Source organism: Sesamum indicum, linkage group LG4, assembly GCF_000512975.1.
Source record: "Sesamum indicum cultivar Zhongzhi No. 13 linkage group LG4, S_indicum_v1.0, whole genome shotgun sequence".
NCBI lineage: Eukaryota > Viridiplantae > Streptophyta > Magnoliopsida > Lamiales > Pedaliaceae > Sesamum > Sesamum indicum.
Genome location: NC_026148.1, coordinates 783,797 through 807,239, shown reverse-complemented (window position 1 = coordinate 807,239; position 23,443 = coordinate 783,797). Strand labels below are relative to the sequence as shown.

The window sequence follows — 23,443 nt, the reverse complement described above, 5'->3', positions numbered from 1 at the left end:
ATTTAATCCTTTTGCCTCGTAATTTGAATAATGGTAAACAAGTTCTTAAATAATTTCCTAGTAAATTAGCTGACCAAACCTAGACAACCCAACACTTCACCACTATGTTTTTATTTTTAAATTATTTTTGAGATAAATTAAAATATACTTGATGGTTGCCATCATTCAGATGTTTTTAACTGTTTTAGTATAAATACATACATATACATAAATATATACAAAAAAAGATATGATTTGACAATGAATAATAATTTTTGTTTCTCAATACACAACATTAAACATATAATACTTATTTTAAATTATCTCCAAAAACAAATTCAAACATACATACTATCTCTAACACACACTTATTTTTTTTTTATTTTCTCTCTCTATTTCCACAAAACGCAAAAAAAACATTCAAAAAATGAATGCAAACGGTATGCACCTTTTTTAATGGGATTCAAATCCACATTTCTCGCCGTTCACTTAATCCCTCAAACTAAATTGACATTTAGTTAATTATATTATATACTTAAAATAATACTAATAACCAAAGAACTAATAGTGAATTCTTATTATTTTTCAGCATTGATAGTAACATACTTTATTATAATGAATTAGTCGCTATGACATACAATATTCGTGCATAAATAATCACATAAAGATGACATAAATTTGAAAAATATAAAATTAGTATATAATTGAAAGCAGATCAAATGATTAATATGACAGCATATTAACGATTAAAAGACGACGAAGACATTGTAAAATAAATAAATAGTTATATTAAAATAAACATTTAATAGTATAATTAGTATTTTAAAATTTGGTATGATGACATCCCATATCGTTAGTTGTGTGTTATGAGTTGCTTTATTTTTTGTATTTATTAGCTGTTATGGCGCGTCGTTCTTATGTGTAAATAATAAATTATTTTTTGCTCTTTTAAATATATTATAAATAAAAATAAAATATATAAATTATTACATTACATCAATAAAATAAACAAATCATAATCTATGAATTAATATAAATTTAAAAAATTGACTAAGCTAATTATTTTATCATGAAGGGTTAATAAACAATTGGTACGGGGATGTCATTAACCACTTTTTGTGAGTGAGGGATTTTTCTTTTTATACTAACGGTTGTGATACGTCGTTCCTATGTGCATATAATAAGTACACTTTCAAGCTTTAAAATATATTATAAATAAAAGAAATATATTAATCAATACATTGTATTAAAAAAATATTTATCAATTAATATAAATTTTAAAAAATTAAATAAATTAATTATTTTATCATGAAAAGTACTTTTTGCTTTACAAAAAATTAATATGACGTTGTCAATAATCGTTATGTATCAGAATAAAGAGAATTTTCTTTTTATATTAGTATTGACGGACAAAAAATAAGGTTTTAGCTCTAGAGGAAAGAAAACTTTAAATTGAAAATAAAAGCTATTAATTCCCAAAAAAAAAAAAAGGGCCGAAAAAAGGAGGAAAGTAACCGTTACTGTATAGGCCAAAAATACATACATATAAAATATATAGTTGTAGGGTTTTGTAAAACCCTGGTCTGCCTTCTGAGTCATCTTCTCCACTCTAATAAAGAGGGCTAGCACCGCAAAGGACGCATACGCCCAAGGGAAAGGAGGCGGTCGGCTTTTGGAATCACCGGCGAGTCATGGTACAGTAGTACATGTTATTCCTATTACGCTTAGTTTTTGGTTTTTTGGTCAGTATTAAACATTATGTGGAAAGAGTAGGCAGTTTTCGGATTATGGAATTAGAACCCTAGAGTTTGTACTGGAAACGCTTGCGGTTGAACTAGTGCACCGACGATTCAGAATGAAGAATTAAAGTCGAGTTTGGGAAAAGTGTGGACATTAGAGTAAAAATACCGTGTGTGTTTGTGGGAATCAACCTCTGGGGGTTGTAAAAAGGGGATTCGATCCGAAGGCTGGGTGCAAGCGGTTAGGAGAGAGAGAGAGAGAGAAATTCATCCGCCAGTATATAGTTTGCCTTTTTCTGTTTCTGGAAAACTTTTCAGTTTCCTTTATTTCCAGAGTCATTGATGGTTATCAATTTTCATCATTACCTAGTTTATTTTTTGTGTTCGATTCCAATCCTTTAATGGTCTGTCTCCTCCATTAACTTGATTGTTTTTCACAACTTAGGTGAATTCTGTATAATTCCTGTTTCTATGATTACATATTTGGAGAAAGTAAAACTTTATATTCTTTTGGATTTAGGGATATATATTCCAGTGTTGGCAATAATTTTTATTTTTTGAATGTTTCGATAGTTGGTTTCTAACATTTAGCTGTTATTTATTTAGGCTTCAACGGAGGTTGTGGAGGCGGTGCGATTCGGGTTCATGACTGATGAAGAGGTGAGGAGGCACAGTGTTGTTAAGATCACGAATCCCAATTTGCTTGACATACTGGAGAAGCCAATTCCCGGTGGACTCTATGATCCTGCAATGGGGCCACTTGATGAAAATTCTCCGTAAGTATATGCCTTTAAATGGAGGATTTTGTTGATGACAATATACTACTAGCCTGGAGTTTTGATGCGTATATGACATGTTATAGCCTGTGCGATGCAGATGTAAATCATGTGGGCAGCGTGCATACCACTGTCCTGGGCATTGTGGGCACATTGAACTTGTTTCTCCGGCCTATAACCCATTGCTATTTAATACGTTGAATAATCTTTTGAACAAGACATGTTTCTATTGCTTTCAATTTCGAACAAGCAGACGAGAGGTAAGCCAATGTGGAAATTTCCATCTTACTTATGGTACTAATCTTACTTTTACGACTTCATTTCACTCCTCGAAATATTGTATTTTTGACTCAGGTGGAGAATTGTGTTTCTCAATTGGAACTGATTGTAAAGGGTGACATTGTTGGTGCAAAAAGGTTGAGTATGCGACAAAACTTACAAGACAAGAAAAATATGGACTGGGTCTTATCAGATGATATAGTTGATCCGGAGGATAGTCAAGGGAGCCATACATCACATTCTTCAGGAATATCTGGTGATCAGAATCACTATGAGCAAAATAGTCAGGCATGCTGGGATTCTTCTCAGCTCACTGAAGCTATGTCTGTTCTTAATGAGTTTTTGAAGAAAAAAGGAAGGAAGTGCAAGAACTGTGAATGCAACAACCCAAAGCTCAATAAACCAACTTTTGGATGGTTTCATGTGGTATGTTTGATCTGAATGAACAAAGAAAAACCCTTAAGCCTGAAAGACACTCTAATTAAACTTCTTAGAGGTCTGTCATGTTGGAGAATTTAAGGTGTCATGGAAGGTCTCTAATTGAACTTATTACTTCTAAGATCCTGAGTAGTACTACTGTAATAGCTGCCTCGGCTTGAATATCCTTCCTACTCGCAATCCAAATTACTTCTTAGATTTCACAGCCATTTAGAACTATTTGGATGTTATTATGTCCATATTCTTAAATATGTCAAAACTTCTTTTTCGTCTTTAAGTCTGTGCTTAAGAACCTGTTTTTTGGTGTTGTAAACCAAAGAATGAAATGTGAAAACATTGAAATCTTTATTTGGTGCAACTAAGTAAGATGATTAATCATTATGCTGACTTTCGTGGCCCTACTTGAAGCTTAACTTTGAACTGTGTCAATCAAGTTCCAAATGTGACTTGGAATTATCAGTTTTTTCTTCTTTTCCCGTGTGCATGTAGAAATTGACAAGTATGTGGGAGCAAAAATGAACAAAGAATAAGTTTCTCTGCCAGAAATGCAGTCTGGAGATCTCACAACCATTTGAATTAGAATGATTTGCAGCTTGTTGATTTTATCATTCTGCTTTCCATTGCCTGTAACTAGATTCAAAGTGGCAAAGTGCATGACAGATGTAAAGATATATCTCTTAGTCCTTTCACCTCTCGGTGGGAGGTATCAAGTGCAAAACAGATTGAACAAAAAGGCTGGCAAGGGGGAACTCCAAGTTTGCTTGTGAAGAATAATAGTAGTTTATTAGAATTACATGTATTCATCAAGATGTCTGATGGATGAAGTGATACAATTATACTGTTTTCCGTTATGCTAACGTTTTGTTGTAGTTTCTAATTCTTCATTGTCTACTGTTATACAGAGTGGCCTATCTGATACTCAGCTCCGATCAAATGCCATCCGAAGAAGCAGGTTGGATGTGGCACACAGTGGGGGAGGTGAGGAGAGGCCTTCATCTGAGGTGGTAAACGCTAGTGACTATTCGTGGAAGGATGATTCTGAGACGGCTGAAGCAAATTCCTTTATTGCCGCCTCTGATACCCCTAAAAAGTCCAGCAAGAAAGGTGTAAATCAAGCAAGAAATCAGGGTCTGGAGGAGACAAATAATTATTTTTCAGGACCTCTTTTACCGTCAGAGGTGGCTTCAGTAGCTCTTAATTCTCAGTGTTCTATTACACTTATTTAACCTTATAGCTTTTGCTGCGATGATTTGATCTGTTATTGATTTTATCATAGGTTAGGGATATTCTGAGGCGTTTGTGGGAGAATGAAGCTCCTCTTTGCTCATACATGTGTGATATTCAGCAGCAGCAATGTAAACTTTCTGGAAATGTAGCTGGCTACTCTATGTTTTTCTTGGAGTCTATTCTTGTACCCCCAATAAAATTCCGGCCTCCAGCCAAAGGCGGTGATTCTGTAAGTGTTAAAGAACATCCCGTCAACAGGTTTTATATGACTTGCATCTATGATCTTTGTTTCAAGCTTGAAAGTATGCTATCTGTTCGTATTTGCTAATTTTTTAACATGATTGCATGTTTGCTTTTAAAATAAAATTTTTATTCTACAACAATCGGACTTTCACTCTCTTTTTCGTTGTTCGTCGTCATATAGTTAGAGTTTATAGAGACAGAGAAAACATTCTTATAAAATGTCAAATATTTTCCAGAGATTCACATTAGTAGTTCTGGCTGTTTATTTTGAAGCTTTTTTTTTTTTTTGGAGGTGGGGGGTTGGGGATTATGTGACTATTTGAGCTTAATATTTTTGTTGCGTGTTCTCGACTGCAAGATTTGTGTCCGCAATCATTAGTGTGATTTTACCTTCAGGTGATGGAACATCCTCAAACGGTTCTATTGGGGAAAGTGCTGCAGTCAAATATTGCTTTAGGAAATGCTCATGTTAACAATGCTGAGCGTTCAAAGATTATCAATCGCTGGATGGATCTTCAACTATCCATCAATGTCTTATTCGATAGCAAAACTGCAAATAGTGAGCCCGTTTCCCTGGATCTTTTATGGGTGCTCTTATCCTTCTTAAACAATGTGAATTTGTTGTTATTTCAGTGTCACTTTCATATTGATATTTTTTGGCTAAGCTTTCCTGTCCAAGCCAAAGTCTTTGAGCAGTTTTCCTATCTTGAATAAATACGTGGAATTAGTATGTTTGTTCTAGGAGCAAAATCCCGTAGGCAAGAGCCAAGAGGTTCTTGTACAGATATTAACTGAACTGCTGCTGTTTCTTGGGTAACTGTCATAAATCTTGGTTATCTATTCCACTATGAGATGCAATTTCTGTTTCCTTACGGTTCCTTTTTCCTGTGTTGAACCATAATTTCTTACTACTTTGGTTCTATGGGTTTTAGTTGCAATAGAATTGGGTTTCTTAGCTCTGAGTTGTGTTCCTCTCTATATTATTATGGCAGGCCAAGCTCAAAAAGATGGTACTTCTGGAATTTGTCAGTTCCTTGAAAAGAAAGAGGGTATTTTCCGTCAGAAAATGATGGGCAAAAGGGTTAATTTTGCCTGCCGGTCTGTTATATCTCCGGACCCTTACTTGGCAGTCAATGAAATTGGAATTCCTCCTTACTTTGCTTTAAGATTAACCTATCCAGAGGTACACATGCAAGATCTGCTTCTGCATTATTTTGTAGTATGTAGAATGTCTTAGACTGTCACCTATATGAATGTGTACCAAATAGATGACATTCTTTGGTTATTGTAGTGGATGTGATTAATAATGAAATTGTGCCGTAATGTAACAGATATGTGCCCGCCCGTCTCATATGTATTTACTCAATGTGTGGATCAAAATTTTGTGAATTACCAGCAAATTTGTATCACTATTTTGTGCATAATGCTATTTGAGAGTGAAATTGCGTAGACCATACACAGAAAAATTTGTTGGTCTTTTTGCTATCGTGGATACAAAAATGGAAATAACGTTGAAAATAGAGACAAAAACGATGCAATTTTGAAAAAAATGAGAAATCCATTGTTTTAGAATAAATGTCTTTTAGTAAATTGCTTATTTATAAGGTTAAGTTTTCTATGATAACTCTGTCTCCCTGCAAAGCCCCAGAACTTCTATAATTTTCAGTGGAAAAAACAGTTATCTTTAGATTTTGGATGAGAAAATTCCTTAGAAGTGAGCAAGCGGTGCATGCGTGATTCCAGGTGCGCCTCTGCGGAATTTTTGAAGTAAAACTATGCATTTTGATGGTCAGGGCTTCCCATGATACATCATTGTTCTGTTTGCCATGCATGGGGCTCATATGTTTATCGCAAATATTAACTAAATTTGAAATGCCATGTGGTTGATAGTTGAGAAAAAAATCCCTGCCTGCTGCATTGGTGGCTTTTAATGCAAGCAAGTTGGTCCTTGCTGGGATCTGGGATTCTGATCATGGTGAAAGGAAGTAAACCAGGTCATGCCTTTTGGCCTCAATGGAAACTATCCCTATTCTTTTGATCTGAGCACTGATTATTATTGTGTATGAAAGGACTGGGATGCCATATCTATTTACTGTATGGTTTAAGAGTTTATATGGGTAAAGTAACTTCTATCATTCAAATTGGGGTCACGCCATTTGAGTCCAGTCCACGTTTTAATGAAAGATACTTCTTTCCCAGAAGGATGAACAAAATTCAGACTCTTGCAACGCTCTTACGTTTATGTCCTTTAGGCCTATTCAGTTACCCCCAATGAATTAGCTGCCGTGCTGGTGGGCAGATCCAACAGCACTGAAGCTACCCCGCTAATATAATAACAGAAACATGTGACTACCTTTTCCTGAGGCACTGTATGACACTTTGTTACATAAGTGATTGCTTTCTTTGTGTTTCATATCACAGTCATTTGATATATATTCTTTATCAGGTTGTTCTTATGTCATTCCCTATATATTACAGAGGGTTACTCCTTGGAATGCTGGAAAATTAAGAGGTGCTGTAATTAATGGACCAGAAATCCATCCTGGAGCTACAACTTACGTTGATAGTGTATCAACTGTGAAATTGCCATCAAGCAAAAAGATGCGTGTTGCAATATCTAGAAAATTGCCTTCTTCGAGAGGGTTAGTTTCACAATCAGGGAAGATCAATGAGCTTGAGTTCGAAGGGAAGTTTGTGTATCGCCATCTGCAGGATGGGGACATTGTGCTTGTAAATCGGCAGGTATGTGAAATGGTCTATTCAAGCAATGATCTTATTTGTATCCGTATTTAATCTATGTCTGAAATATATTTCACTTAGATTAAGAAGTGGTAGTTGTTAATTTCTCAATCAGCATAATAGTAACCTCATCATGTCTCTAAAGTTCAAATTGGGGCACCTTTTCCCTTGATCATTATAATAAATTATGAATTTAGCAGTCTTAGATAAATGCAATAATGATTTTATACGGAATCTTAAAATATGGGTCTCATATTTCACTGTTAGTGTCTGTGAACTTACTGTTTAGAAAATTTTTATTATTCAGTTCTGTGAGTGGCCTGGATTGGACTTTGAATACATATTCATTTGTTTACGTTTCTAGTTTTCAGTTTTTGAAACAGCAATTAAAGTGAAATTGAACATGCTTGTTTACATGTATTCGCATTGAAAATATGTTATTGGACATCACAATTCAATATAAAACACAATTTCATTAACTAATCCAAACACATTCTCATTTCACACAAAAACCTGCCTATAACTGAAAACACGTATTTTTTATTGAAAATGAAGAAACAATTGTCTTCTCATCCTAAAATGAGAGAACAAGGGCATGCTTCGCACTTTGATTTTCCTTATTTGCATAAGCCTTTTGGTAATCCCCGAACAGCTAATGGGAGTTCTATGGCTTAAACTGCCGGTTTTGTACAGGGTGACACGAGTCGACAGTGTGCCTTGCTGTGATGTCTTGTCTCAATGGTTTGCTTATCAATTATTTTTAGTTATTCTCCGAAAGCACTGATGCTATCAAATAATTAGGATAATATGGCAATATTTGTTCAAGAAGGGCTTCAATGTGATTTTTGATGGTTGATTGGAACATGCATTCTATAAGAAGTTTTTTGGACATTGTCCCTAATTAGTTCTATGTTCTCTTCACTTATATTTGAGATCATGTTGCATGGTGAGTATTTGTTAACTATGTATTATGAAGCTGCTCCATATCACTTAGCTGCTACTTAGTTTGATCCTTTTTATGTATTTCAGCCTACACTGCACAAGCCGAGCATAATGGCTCATGTTGTTCGTGTATTAAAAGGAGAAAAAACGCTTCGCATGCATTATGCCAATTGCAGGTTTGCTTTATTTATTGTATATTATTTTATTATTTGTATCTTTTACATTAATAATCTACTATCCAGGACTGACCTCTTTTCTGAAATTGGCTTCAGCTCCTATAATGCTGACTTTGATGGTGATGAGATTAATGTGCATTTTCCTCAAGATGAGATTTCTCGTGCGGAAGCATACAACATTGTAAATGCTAATGAGCAGTATATTGTTCCAACTAAGGGTGATACTGTGAGAGGCTTGATTCAGGTATGCATATCAGTACTGACTATCAGTTATTTTTTCGCTCAGAAATTCTTGATGGTTATTGATCTTATGATTTTTCTTTCGATAATCTATCTCTTCAGCTGCATGGTTAACTATTCTCTTTTGTGCTTTAACAACCCAGGATCACATTGTAGGTGCCGTGCTCCTTACATTGAAGAATACCTTTCTAACTCGTAGCGAATTCAGTCAGCTGCTTTATGGATCCGGCGTGTTTGCAGGTGGGCCTGGTTCACTTGCAGGCAAGCAGTCCAGAAAGGTTTCTTTAGTAGATTCTGAAGGTCTCGTGGAGTCTGTCCTGCCTTCAATATGGAAACCAGAGCCTCTTTGGACTGGAAAACAGGTTAAAAGTTCTGCACGCTGATATACGGTCTAGATGTCCATGAATGATTAAAAAATGCCTGGATTACAGATATAGTTAACTTAGCTAAAACTGTTGATTTATATGTGGGAATATAATCATTTTCTTGTGCCCTTTCTAGGTTATTACAGCATTATTGAACCATATTACCCGAGGTTGTGCACCTTGTACTGTTAAAAACCAGGGGAAAGTTCCAAAGAATTATTTCACTGGTAGCAGTTACAAAAATGGAGAGGAGGATGAAGACCAGAATGCTGAGCATAACTTGTTAATTTGGAAGAATGAGCTTGTGCGTGGTGTTATTGACAAGGCTCAGTTTGGAAAATTTGGGTTGGTGCATACAATACAAGAGCTTTATGGATCTAACAGTGCAGGCATTTTGCTTTCTGCACTCAGCCGTCTATTTACAATTTTTTTGCAGGTGTTTCTTATTTTAATTACAGAGTTCCTTTGAAGTATTCTTGAGTATCTGCGCTGATTGATGAAATTAATGTCTTTATACATTGCCTCAGATTCATGGATTCACGTGTGGGGTAGACGACCTTATTATATTACCTCATTACGATGTCCAAAGGAAGGAGAAACTTGAGGGTGAAGATGTTGGTGAAGAGGTTCACTGTGATTTTGTTAAGTTCAAACCTGGGCAAATTGGTATTATATCGTAAAATCCTTAAATGTGATGTAGCTTCCTTGTTGAATATCAAGTATTTTTTGGTGTTACCAATTTAACCTTGAATGTGTTCTTAAATGGGCTTGTGTATCTTTTGTGTATTGCATGACAAAAGAAGATTACATTAAGAAAAGCCTGGCCATCTCCTTGGCATTTGGCCTTCGGCGTGACTGTTCTGATGTAGTGCTGATATAGAGTTAAGATAAAGTTCTGCATCTGGAATGATCCCTGGTTTCTGTTTGTTTCATGAGGATTGGTCATTCATAAAATTGCTTAGACGACAGCACACGTGTTGTTAACGAGATTCATAACTTGAAACGAGAACCTTATTATGCTAATCATGAAGACAATGAGATGGGAACTGCTCAACTTTTTATAAATATGACATCAAAGTCAAGACAATTTTAACTGAAAAGAAGTATAGATGCATGTTCAGTGAGGGAATGTTACCCTTACTCTTGAAATTCTGTTCTTTTCAAGTGCAATTGGTTGAAGACATCAGGCCGGAAGTCTGCATTAACTCTAGCTGGTTTCGCTGCACTTCAGATGGAACTAGAGACACTGCGAAACTCCCTAACCACATTCCTCTAGTTCAAAGTAACAGCCATAAGAAGATAAAAGTTACATGAAAGCTAATGGTATAACCAACAACCCACCTTGTAGATCACCACAACCGAAAACTAACATCACTCTGGAATTCTACCTAATAAATATCTGCATACATGTTTTTTATTTTTGGGTTGCTTGACCACCTCATTTCTGTTTTATAGATGGGTACCATTTTGGGAGTTGGTCTCTTTCCATGAGTGCTTATTACTTATTTATCATTCTGTTTTTGGTGCTTATTAAAAATTTTACACTCATCAAATTTTTCTCTTTTGCTTCCTAGGCCATGAAGAGTTGCAGTTGGAAATTGAGAAAGTCATATGCAGAGACCGAGAATCTGCAACGGGAGCTTTGGACATGAAAATGAAAAATAAATTGACAAATAGGTTAACTAGAGAAGGTTCTCAGATCCTCAAACATTTACTGACTGCAGGATTATTGAAACCTTTCCCGAAGAACTGCATCTCAGTCATGACAACCACGGGTGCAAAGGGTAGCACGGTAAGTTGGAATCTGATCGTCATTCATAAAAGTTGTAGCCGTTAGAGTCAATCTTCTATTAAAAGACTAGGCAGCTATTGTTAATATTAAGTCTTGTGAGTTGGAGTTAACCTCAGTGATCATGAGAAGCTTTTCGGAAAGAGATTTATTCCTCATCACATTTTGTGGGTTGTCCTTGAACATCAGTTGTTATCTTACTTGGCATATCTCCCACTCCAATTGACTTGATACATTGATATGATTTATTTAAATCATGTCGCCTGGAATTTGCACGAGGTTTCAAGAGTAATATTGTTGTTTCACTTAAAATAGGGTGATTTTGATTTTCAATGCGTGCTGATAATTTTTTGTAAGAACAGATTTTGATGAGCAACCGGAATGGCATAAGATATAGATATCTTTTGAGATTACCTTCTTGACCCTATCAGTTGGACTCCTTAGGATTCTCTTATCATTGAAAAGGTGTTGCCCACATCATTTGTTTCCTGGATTTCAGGATTTTGTTAGATACATCAAGATTCATTTTCTTTTGCTAAGTGGCGATGTGGATAACCCAGTACTTACTGATTTTTGAGTTTAACATATTCCTTGGTCTTTCTTGAGGAGATAACTGAACAATCACTTAAATCAGCCAAATACTGAGGTATTTCCCTGCCTGGCTCCTTTCCTGATCAGCTAACCTCCAAAAAGTGCTTTGCAACATTATTTTCTTCAGTAGGTGTTGCTCATACTGAACTGAAAAAATGGCTAGGTGATTTTTGAGTTTAACATATTCCTTGGTCTTTCTTGAGGAGATAACTGAACAATCACTTAAATCAGTCAAATACTGAGGTATTTCCCTGCCTGGCTCCTTTCCTGATCAGCTAACCTCCAAAAAGTGCTTTGCAACATTATTTTCTTCAGTAGGTGTTGCTCATACTGAACTGAAAAAATGGCTAGGGATGTGAAGTGCTGTGTTGTTACCTTTGGGAGGTTTCTGAAGGGAAGGTGGAGATTTGGCTAACAATATAAATGAATGGGATATGAAATATTGAGGGACTTGAAAATAGAACCGAAGATAAGTTGCATCGTTAGTTAAATGCATGTGGTGGCAGTGTAGCAGTAAATAGTGAGAAGATTAAATTTACTTATCTGTAGAAATGCATTTTGAGAATTATACTTTGTAAAATTTTCTTTCTTATGCTGCAATTAAGATATTCTACATAGTCAATATTTCATGCTGGAGATGCTTTGTTGTTCTGGATGTTTTCAGTATGCCGTTTGGTTACAGAATGGAACGTGCACTGCTCTCTTATTCCATATATATATGTCTTCTTGGTGATGGCTTGTTCATTTGTTACAATGGTCCATAGTAGTTGCTATAGTAATTTCTATCCATTTGGACAGGTGAACTTCCAACAAATCTCTGCCTATCTTGGGCAACAAGAGTTGGAAGGAAAAAGAGTACCACGAATGGTTTCTGGGAAGACTTTGCCCTGCTTTCCACCCTGGGATTTCACGGCTAGAGCAGGAGGCTTTATTACTGATCGTTTTCTGACAGGTCTTCGACCTCAGGAGTACTATTTCCATTGCATGGCTGGTCGTGAAGGGTAATTTATCTTGTTTGAATTTCTCTATTTATAGGAACTATTTTCTTAAGTTGCTTAGCTAATCACTGTGATCCACATTAATTTCTGTTTGCTTGATGAAACATGTAATCTCACATTCCTTTTCTGCGTATTTTATTCAAATGTTGTACACATAAAGCAGGCAGGAATATTTATATTTAACTGTACAGTGCTCAGGTATTTTGTGGGTCTTGAATCAAGTGTGTTTGGTCCTGGGCCATTAGTCATTTTCAGTAAGCCCAACTTTTCTGTGAACTTGTTGGTAGTGATGTTTTTGGTTTGGACTAATCAGTTTAAGTATCAAGAATTGTACTGTAGACGACTTGCTGTTGTATTCTATAGGTGTAGACTACAGGAACTTTAGCTTGCTTTTCTGTGGCATGGATAGCATCATTTTTCATTAAACTCATAATACTCATCCTGCTAGAGATTTGGGTTCTTTGAACTTACGATATACAGCAGCTAATTTACTAGAATGGAGTTGCCCCAGAGCTCTTCTCCTGGAATGGTGCTCCATGGTGCTTAATTCTTTTCACTGCGTGAAAATCTAATCTCCCGATGTGAGATGAACAAGATAAATGGAAAGAGAGTGGATTCATCAATGATATTTGATGCCATGGGAATGAAGATAATATAAAAATCAGAATCACTTGTTGAGTACGCAAATGCTGCAAATAGGAAGGAGCAAAGAGCAGAAGGGAAATATTTAGACAAAGAATTGGCGAAGGGAGGTGACAGGGAGCTACTTTCATTTTGGATTTAGAAAATACAGTAGTCTGGTGGGTTTGCATGTTGGTTGGCTACACCCTGGGCTGAGCACAGTGGACTCAAGTTGGCCTATGTTTTTTTGTGCACGCATAAAGGCATCATTAATCCCTCATGTCCCACTGCACTCACCGTAGAAACTCCTTGTACTGGAATTTTTCTCTTGGTCCATAGCTTTATGTAGAATTTATTGAGCTGGTCCTGCTTTACTCAGGGCTGGTTGCTTATTCAGGATATTTGGACGACACCTTTACAAAAGTATCCAGTTAATCCTGGTTGGTAAATGTATTTGTGCTATTCCTTAAACCTTTGATTTGGAACTTAGGCTGTTTTGTCTGTGTATTTATAGAATAAGTCTAAAATACTTTGAAGTGCCCTTTTATATTTCAGTAAGGTTCAGAAGTCTCTTGCTGATTAGTTTGCTATTCATCTAGCAGTGAGGAAACATGTGCAGGGTGTCACACAATATTTCTTTCATTCATCACCAGAGATTTGGTTTTCTCTGGCATGTGAAGAATGACTTCATTAATTTGCTTATCAGTAACCCAAAAAATTAATTTAAGTGATATTGGGTGTGGTTCGAGCCCTTTCCTTGCATCATATCATTATATATTTACTTGTGTTGGTGCACTAGACTGCTATAGAATATGTTGTTTTTGTTTTTGCATTGCACCTTGAATTTAAAGTAGTATTCTGTATGATGTCTGCTATGGCTTTGTCCAACTCTCAGCTTATTTTCTACAGGTTAGTTGACACTGCAGTAAAAACATCTCGCAGTGGATATTTACAACGTTGTCTAATAAAAAATCTTGAGAGCCTAAAAGTTTGTTATGATTATACTGTTCGTGATGCTGATGGTTCCATCATCCAATTTTACTATGGAGAAGATGGTGTTGATGTGCACCAGACAAGCTTTCTCAAAAATTTCAAGGCCCTAGAAGATGTAATTGTTTTATGTTCTCCTTTTAATCTGGTCTTGAGTTATTTAATTTCTGATGTTGATTAAATGTAGATAAAGACTAAGAAATGTCTCCGCATTTATATGGTTCAGAATCAAGAAACTATTCTCCAAAAATATCGAAATAGGCGTCAATTTGATAGCTACATCCAAAAATTGCCTGAGGGGCTTGAAGAAGAAGCAAGGCGCTTTATTCAAGAGGCAGGAGACCTTTCATCGGAAAACCAGAAAGCAAGTGGAATCAAGCACCTAAATAAAAGCCGCAAGGCGAGAAAGAAGGTAACTGGAAAGGTTCAAGACAAGTTTATAGAGTTGGTGAAGCAAAAATATCTATCCAGTCTTGCACAATCAGGAGAACCGGTTGGTGTCATTGCTGCTCAGTCCATAGGTGAACCATCAACTCAAATGACGTAAGTTCATTTCTGTCTTCTGCTCTTGTAGTGGATAAAATCTCTTTTCAGAGAAGCTGTGACCAAGTTATCTGCAGTCATTAGAGGAGTTAGTTAACCCTACCCTCTCCACTCTATACTCCAATGATAATTTTAATTTACAAAAAATCTTTAAAATCTCTAGTTTACTTCTCCTAGCAGGACACCACAACAGTTAAATGAATGTATCAAGAGATAGTAAAAGGTACTTACAATTGTCTCTATATAAATTCACACGGGCCTTTACCTTTTAAGAAGTTGAGAACTGGTTGTGAGGTAATTTCATGATTTGCAACCATCTGTGCTAGTGATTGCCTTCTCAATACATTTAGCTTTGTTCAACTTCCAAAACCTGGTTGGGAACGGGACTGCTGGTAACCATTTAATTCATGCAATGATGTGCAAGTTTACATGTGGACTAAGTTGCATCATATTATAGTGAGGCAGCTCTACTTCAAAAAGTTGGCAAGTGTGGTGGTGATATAGCTCCAGATTTTAATGTCTAGGTGCTGTTACAGTACAGTTAAAATCAAAATTTCTTCGTTGACACAATGTCATGATTGAGCAGGAAGGCAATGTCTCATTTGATGCTTGCATTTTATTTTCAGACTCAACACATTTCATCTGGCTGGCCGTGGGGAAATGAATGTTACACTAGGGATTCCACGTCTCCAGGAGATTTTGATGACTGCATCTGATGTTATTAAGACTCCCATCTTGACGTGCCCATTCTTGCAATGGAGATCCAAGTGAGTTATTGCAATTTTATAGTGAAAAGAACTTTTACCTTTTAGAGTGTTGGATTTTGAGCCACATCTGCATTACTTTTATGTAAATTTTCTTAAATTGAAAAAAGTATTCTGCTCCAATTTTATGCTGCAAGCGAGGAAAGATGTAACATAATGCTGTTTCTGAACGTTGAAATTGAGATTTGCATGTACTAGTGTCTTTGTGTATCTCTTGGTTTCTGAATCAGTGGACGTGGGACAGGCGGGTGCGTGGCTATGGTGAGGAGATGGTTAGACACACCACACGCACTATTGCACACATCTATGTGCAGACCACCTATTTCACCAAGTTGGCAATTGGCATAATGCAACCAACTTAAGCATATCTTTGCCAGACTACCTTTTTAATCAACCTGGCATAATGCAAGCAGCTTAAGTGTCAAGCAGATACTAATTTATTGTGTGTCACTTGCAGGCATGATGTCGTGTCTTTAGTTTCAAACGTGAAGAAGGTAACTGTAGCAGATTTGATAGAGAGTATGGAAGTTCAACTCTCAATACATCAAGCTAGAATTTATAAGCTGAAAATGAAATTAAAAGATACCGAGTTTGTGTCATTAAGAGACATACAGGAAACCCTCAAAACTGTGTTTCTAAGGGAGTTAGAGGATGCAATAGAAAATCATGTCATCTTTCTTTCCAGAGTTAGTGGCATTAAAAATTTCATGTCTAGTTCAAGATCAGAAGAATCAAATGAAGCGTATGAGGATGATTCTGGTCCAAGAGCACAAGAAGAAATTGATGATGATGATGCTGATGATGATTATGACAAGGGAGATGATCTTGGTTCAGATGTACAAAAGAGAAAGCAACAAGCTTCAGATGAGATGGATTATGAGGATGAATCTGATGTTGACCCTGGTGAAGACGAGGGGTTGGGAAAAGGAAAAAGTGATGGAGACCATCTTGAGGATATTGACACCAGAAAGGATGAGGAAACTGATGACTTTGATGACAAGGATGATGCTTCTAATGTACAAAATGTGGATGAAGTTATGGCAGAAGCTAAATCAAGTGGCAAGAAGGACAGAGCAATATCAAAAGGAATTGATAAGTCAATAGAAGAATTATTATCTGACAAAAAAATACGTCGGGCTATCTACATGGAAGTTAAAGGATTGTCGTTTGAAGTCCACTTCACATTTACATCAGAACCTCATGTATTGCTAGCTCAGGTAATTCTTCACCCTTCAGTTTCACATTTCTTGTTAAACGTCTAACTCCTATAACTTATGCATTCGTTAGTTGTGCTATAGTTGTATTGCTTTAACCCTGAGGCACTGCAGATGTATGCTTGGATGTGGAAAATGAAAAAAACTGGTTCTTGTTCTCTGCAATGTTTTCATCATTTCCTTTTTCCTGATTAATTTACAGATTGCCCAGAAAACTGCAAAGAAGGTATTCATCAAGAGGACTGGCAAGATTAGTCAATGTAAAGTAGTACAGTATGATCCAGATGAAAAAACTGTAATTTGGGACAATAAGAAAAAACCAAAGAAGGGAGATGCGGAAAAACAACAGGCTGATGGAGAGGACAGTGCTTATTGGGCAGTGAAGGCATCTGGAGAGGATTTTAAGTCAATCTGGGAGATGCAAGATGATCTTGATCTAAGTCGTCTGTATTCTAACAATATTCATGCCATGTTGAAGACATATGGAGTAGAAGCAGCCAGAGCAACACTTATAAGAGAGGTGACACAAGTTTTCGATATTTATGGAGTTAAGATCGATTATCGACATTTAAGTCTGATTGCGGACTATATGACACACACCGGTGGATACCGGCCAATGAGCAGACATGGAAGTATTTCTGAGTCATTGTCGCCGTTCCTCAAGATGTCCTTTGAGACAGCTTCTAAGTTTATAGTTGAAGCCGCGTCTCATGCTCTAACTGACAACTTGGAGACCCCATCATCTAGAATTTGCCTTGGCTTGCCTGTGAAGATGGGTACTGGTTGTTTTGACCTGATGCAGAAGTTGGATATTTGATGTAGAGTAAATACAAAGTTTTTTTTATCACCAATCTCCTTTTGTTGTAGTGTTAAACAAAACAAAATCCGACATATACAGGTGAGGCCAAACTGATCTCAGAGTTACATTTGGCCTTTAGAGGGATGTGGTAAATGTTGTATTGATAGGACTGTAGTTTCGAAATTCTCGATTTTTTCACTTATAAATCTGGTCTGCCCCATTTTCATTGTCTGTTGTTTCTTTTTGGTGATGAAGTTTTGTTAATGTGACGTGGCTAAATATAATCCCACAGCAGGTGCGAAATTTATACTGGATTTTAGGTATAAGAATTATTTAGTGAGTACGAGTGCGTCCATGGATTATTTTTTTTTTTAAGAAAAAACACCCATAAATAACGAAGATAATAAATTACAGGATACTGTTTTTTGGCGTCACGGACTTCTGGTACAAGTCCTTGGTTTAAAAATTGCACTCTTTGAGGCCTCAGACCACTTAAGGGGGCTGGAGATAGCATAATTACCCAACAAGACGTTGCATTATACCGATGAAGGCCTTCCACATACTCAGGCTGTAGTTGGGGTGGTGCTGGAGAGTCAGTGCCTTCCACATACTTAGGCTGTAGTAGGGGTGGTGCTGGAGTGGCAGTGCCGGTATTTGGACCAATGAAACAAGGTGCCAATGTCTGCCCATCTTTGATATTTCGCAGCATCAACCTTTCTCATGATAAAGGATGTTTCCAGTGCTAACAGCAGTTGTTGCAGAGAACGCTGTCTTATTTAAGTCCACATTCTCTAGCACATTTCAATCAAGCAGCTGACTCTAAAAGCTTAAAAGCCCACACCAATTTCAAACTGTACAACCATATGCACGGAAACGACCCAAAAACTTCACTTTTGGATCAAGCTTCATCATATCAGATTCTACAGGCAACCTTTCGAGAATGTTCTGATGTGAAACAAGGGTGAGGATGATGTCAGTATGAAGGTTCGGTTCCATCATGAAGAGCACAGCACACAGTTGCTTTTGATGCCCTCGGTAGATCTTGATCTCCTCACCGTTTGCCATGGACCATAATCTTGCAGTTGTATCAGAAGAGGCTGCAATATGAATTTTATGTGTGTTGAAAGGAATGAAGTCAGGTAGACGAAGTTGCACCTTTTATATTCAGCCGCACATGATGTTCATGATCACCAAGACGACTCAAGAAGATTGAGAGAGAAATTGAACACTACTGAATGCACAAAGTTGTACTTTGTTGAGGAGGAAATTTAGGAATACGGTAAATCTAATCTGATGCCTAAGGTAGAGGTGGTGGTAAGAACATAAAATTATGAATCTTGTTGACTCTGCAACCTTGTTAGTTTCGAAATATCTTGACATAAATCACATAAAGGTGGCTTTTATTTAAATTCAATAACTTCCAGATCGAATAACCTGTTTGCCTCCGAAACTAGAGCTACTATGTTACCTATTCCTGACACATTGGTAATGAACAGTATCAAAAGTTATACTTCGACAGAAGCCAGTTGTAAAGGGGACAGATATTTTAAGAAAAATTTCTCAGTTGGATGTATAAACCCCAGGATGCAGTAATTGTATGTGATAACTCCAGCACTAAGACCCAAAGTCCAAGGCAAGATTCTGGCTAACTACCCAAGTACCAGATGTACTTGTTTCAAGATCATACCTGTGATTAGAAAAGCACCATCAACAGAGAAAACACAATCCCAAACCCAGCGCTGATGTCCTGAAAACACATCAACAAGATTACTATAACCTCACATTGAAGTTAACATAATTCCAAAGAAGCAATCACCTAATACAGCGTGATTTTAACAAGGTCAAACTCATACCTACTAGGGCTTTTTCCAAAGTAAAACCATCTACATTCCATATTTTGATAGTGTGGTCGGAAGATGCAGTCCCAGATACCTGAAAATCAGCATTTTCAATATAAAATAGAGACTATCAGAATTAAGGGGGAGAACCAAAAGAGAAAAAACAAAAAGATGATTAGAAATGCTATGCTGACTAGAGGGTGGTCAATGGTCATTCCTCCTTACCGGGTAGGTTCACACAACTCGGGTGAAAGGAGACATTTGAGGATATATCCATCATGAGCCTGGAGCTTATGAAGTGGCTCAAAGTTGGTCATTGTCTGCCTTGGGATAATGAACTCGTGCTTAAAAAATTGTCAATCACAGAGCTGAAATCAGATTCACATCAATTTCAATGGTCTCTCCACCTGAGTTCCTTGCAGCAAAGGCCACACGTAACATGTCCACGATTGTTTGCTGCAACCACCAAGCTTCCATCCCACATTACAGTCAAAGATCGTACTGCTGTATCTACCTCTGGAACCTGAAACAATACATCAGTTTTGTAATCGCAATTACTGAAAATGTGTGTTTGAACATGAATGTTGATAAGTTACCCACTATTTCAGTAGATATACGATAACAAAACTAAGGTGCATGATCCATCTCTTAATCAGTATCTCCAGAACCCAGTACATAAACCTCAAATTTAGTTGTAATATGAACTCGCAACCATAGTTTCTTCTAACAAGAAGGCTGGTTGTTAAGATTCATGTTGAATGCATAACCATTCAAGGGACAACAGTTAGCCACTTACCAACTCACAGCTGCAAGAATTTGCTGTCAAGTCCCAGACACGAATGTTTCCATTTTGGTCTCTTGATATCAGTTCAGTCTGAAAATCACAAAACAGGGAAAAAAAAATGTGAATGCCATGTAAGGGCGTGTAGATTGTCAGAGAAAATAGAAGTGCCTAAAAGAGAACCAAAAATAAGGCACTTATTCAACAGCCCACAATATCTGTGGTAGAACAAAGTCAAATGTGCTTAGACTTAAGACCTGATTTGGGTGCAAAACAACGGTATTAACTGCCGCTCGACTTTCATATTCCCTCTGACAACCTGGTGCCCTGTGTCATACAGAATGATAGCAGATCCAAATCAATGTCCAGTGTGACAAAAATATTGAGAATTGGTAAATTGAATGGTTATAGAAGTTCATCAACCTCAAGTCCCAAAGCTTTACAGTGCCATCTTCAGAACCAGAATACATCCAATTACCATCGCACTGAAATCCAACTGATATTACATTATTAGTGTGAGATTTATAGCTCATCACCTGAATAAGAACCAAAATCAGCTCATTAAACAGAAGACAGGCCTAAAGGGAGTCTAACATTCTAAAATAAGAAGCAGACAAGTTAAAATGCAAAAAACATAGAATAGGTGATAAAACTTACAGGTTGAGGACTGTTTGAATTGACATCAAACAGTCGAATATGAGGATTTCCAGCCGCTGCTAGGTAGTGCTTATCTGGGGTAATCTCAAGCCGATTAACTTGATGTGATGACAAAATAAATGCATCAGATTCCACAACAAAATTATGAAAGTTTTGACTCTATCTGACACATTTATACAAGCACATGAGTGCATTAGAAAACTTTGAAGAGGTACAAGAAACAGGAAAGCAGCCCCTCTCCGTCGCACTACTCTTAAATCGAAATGCGAATCGGCAAATGCATGTGTGCAACAGTAACCATTGCTGTTATAATGCTATCAAACCTCAATAGGAGATCTAACATTTCAACATAGAACATCCAAATTTCCAACGTGCAGCAAAATGTGAATATTTTGCCTTTTTGAACCTAATATACTAGTGAGCAAGTAAATTTCACCTAAACTGCTAGCTTCAACCAGTCCGTCTCCCCTTAGATAACCTTAATGAAAATTATCTCCAGGGAACTTTACGCTTAAAATAGCTGCTTTGGGACACAACACAAAATCTTAGATTAACAGGAACAAACAGGTTTTTCACCCTAAGCATCTAAATCAAAGTCATGAACATTCGAAAGCAACCTGCAACCTCAAAATAAATTAGCTCGTATAAAATCCACAGGCACATCAATTCACTTAAACCACTGAAGCCATCACCGATGCAATATTCACATGTCAACCTGAGCATTTGGGGATACACATTGTACTCATAAAAAGCAGCAGAGTCGAAGAAACACACGTCCGCATAGTGTTAACATCACAGAAAAGAAAACACTGAACCAAACCAATAAAAGCTGACAACTTTCAGGGCATACAGATTCAGGGTACTGGATGGTCCGATAGCATCGTCCACTTTTTGCTTCCCAGAACCGAATAGTGTGATCATAGCTTGCTGTGCCAAAACCACCAATGGTTGACTCATGATTATTCTCTTGAATCTCTTCCTTTCCAGCTGAAACAACAACAAATAAGGCATTAACCACACAATTGTGAACATTAAAATTAACATCATATAACATATTTTCTTTCATTCCAGAAGGACAAGACAAATTTGGGATTAAAGAAAAGGGACCCCCAGATTTTCTTTTTTCAGCTTTTCCTGCTAATACAAAAGGAAACAAGAATGCCATAAACTATATGAAAACAAGGAGGCAAAAAAAGGTAAAAGCTATGATCTTTGGTATAAATAAGTGTTGGAAGCTACACAAAAGTATGAATTGAAACATGAGTTTCAAGATCTCGTCTTTCTTTTACTTGATGAATCTTTTGTAGCCCAGGCAGCTTCTCTGCAAGCTTAATCCATCAACGGGGTACTGCTAAGGGTTTTAGCTTTTAAGGGGATTTAGGGAAATAAGTGCCCTTTTCTCTTGCATTTCATCTCTCAGAAATTTCCACTTCTTTGCCTCAAGTCTGCAACGAGAGCAACTCTTTTAGGTAACAAAATCATGAACTCCCTCTAAAATTCTTATTTTGCTCCTTCACAGAGTGGAAAATGCTAATCCCTCCTCAACTTACTACACTCAATCCCCCATGAATTGTGAAGGTTTTAATTTGTACATGTTCTTGAAAACAAAAGGGAAAATCACTTTACATAGAGAACATATTCCATTCATATTTTATACCCCAAAATTGCCTTTGTGGTAGTTGGTGCAATTATATTATGCAGACAAGCTTGAATATCTATTTTTCATATTTATTTAAAATTCGAGCTCCTATTTACACTTATGTTAATAAAAAAAAAGTAATTAAATTCAGATAAAGATATCAAAATGCTCGATTTTAATATATATTTTGATTACTCAACTATCATTCGTTTGACAATTAGAATTAAAGCAGATAAAATTTTGGATATATAATAAAAAAATCAAACTAAATTTGGTGTAAAACTTTTCAATTTGTTGCTGTTAAATTGAGGAAGTGGATTATAATTATATTATTCTTGGATAAATAATAAATTCTTGTGTCATTTTTTTTTTATTTCTCCAACTCTGTCACACTTCGGACCTGGATTTTTATCTGATTGGGCTTTGCGCAATTCAGCCCATCAAATTATGGGCCTGAGGTCCAGTGAAAGGTCCATTGCACACACATCTTACCGTGCACCTCAGAACACTCTAACATCACTCCACCTCCATCAAAAACCCTGAACCCTATTCCTCTACAACCCTCCGCCTCTTCATAAACCTTCATTTCTATTTCTCACCACCAAAACCCTAACCCTAGAGCTCGAGCTCCACCGCCATGGCTGACGTCCAGCTTTCTCACTCCGAGAAGACGAAGAAGAAGAAAAGCAAGTCCAAAGAAGAAGATGATAACGATGCCGTTGATTTCCTGATTAAGCCACAGAGCTACACCCCCGCCATCGACACCTCCCAGTGGCCGATTCTGCTCAAGAACTACGACAAACTGAATGTACGGACCGGACACTATACCCCTCTCCCCTCCGGTTACTCTCCCTTGAAGCGTCCCTTAGCCGAGTACATCAAATACGGCATTTTAAATCTCGATAAGCCCGCGAACCCTTCTTCTCATGAAGTTGTGGCCTGGATTAAGCGCATTTTGCGTGTTGAGAAAACTGGGCATTCGGGTACCCTCGATCCGAAGGTCACTGGTAATCTGATCGTTTGTATTGACCGAGCTACGCGCTTGGTGAAATCACAGCAGGGTGCTGGGATGGGAA

The 23,443-nt window shown here is 36.9% G+C and overlaps 2 protein-coding genes and 1 pseudogene across 2 annotated transcripts in view; 2 read left to right on the top strand and 1 right to left on the bottom strand.

Annotated features, from left to right (window-relative positions):
* On the top strand, positions 1,551-17,683 carry LOC105159728 (DNA-directed RNA polymerase I subunit 1). The gene is made up of 21 exons (XM_011076902.2): positions 1,551-1,673; positions 2,325-2,494; positions 2,595-2,754; positions 2,849-3,199; positions 4,114-4,389; positions 4,488-4,667; positions 5,078-5,240; positions 5,674-5,864; positions 7,160-7,423; positions 8,450-8,538; positions 8,635-8,782; positions 8,922-9,140; positions 9,280-9,579; positions 9,671-9,809; positions 10,718-10,935; positions 12,322-12,524; positions 14,052-14,250; positions 14,359-14,675; positions 15,302-15,442; positions 15,897-16,656; positions 16,856-17,683. Exons 1-21 carry the CDS (start codon positions 1,671-1,673, stop codon positions 17,468-17,470), a joined length of 5,106 nt encoding a protein of 1,701 aa, XP_011075204.1. The 5' UTR covers positions 1,551-1,670; the 3' UTR covers positions 17,471-17,683.
* Positions 17,815-22,403, bottom strand: LOC105159726 (annotated as a pseudogene).
* Positions 22,899-23,443, top strand: part of LOC105159725 (H/ACA ribonucleoprotein complex subunit 4-like) — a 2,179-nt gene continuing 1,634 nt past the window's right edge. Inside the window, 1 exon segment of the mRNA XM_011076901.2 lies at positions 22,899-23,442. Coding sequence (XP_011075203.1) covers positions 23,005-23,442 — 438 coding nt within the window. The 5' untranslated portion in view covers positions 22,899-23,004.

Bases quoted from the DNA above. Each gene is read 5' to 3' on its own strand.
- LOC105159728 (XM_011076902.2), top strand. The intron at 9,141-9,279 runs GTTAAAAGTTCT...TGCCCTTTCTAG, and splicing joins CTCTTTGGACTGGAAAACAG to GTTATTACAGCATTATTGAA. The intron at 14,251-14,358 runs GTAATTGTTTTA...TATATGGTTCAG, and splicing joins ATTTCAAGGCCCTAGAAGAT to AATCAAGAAACTATTCTCCA.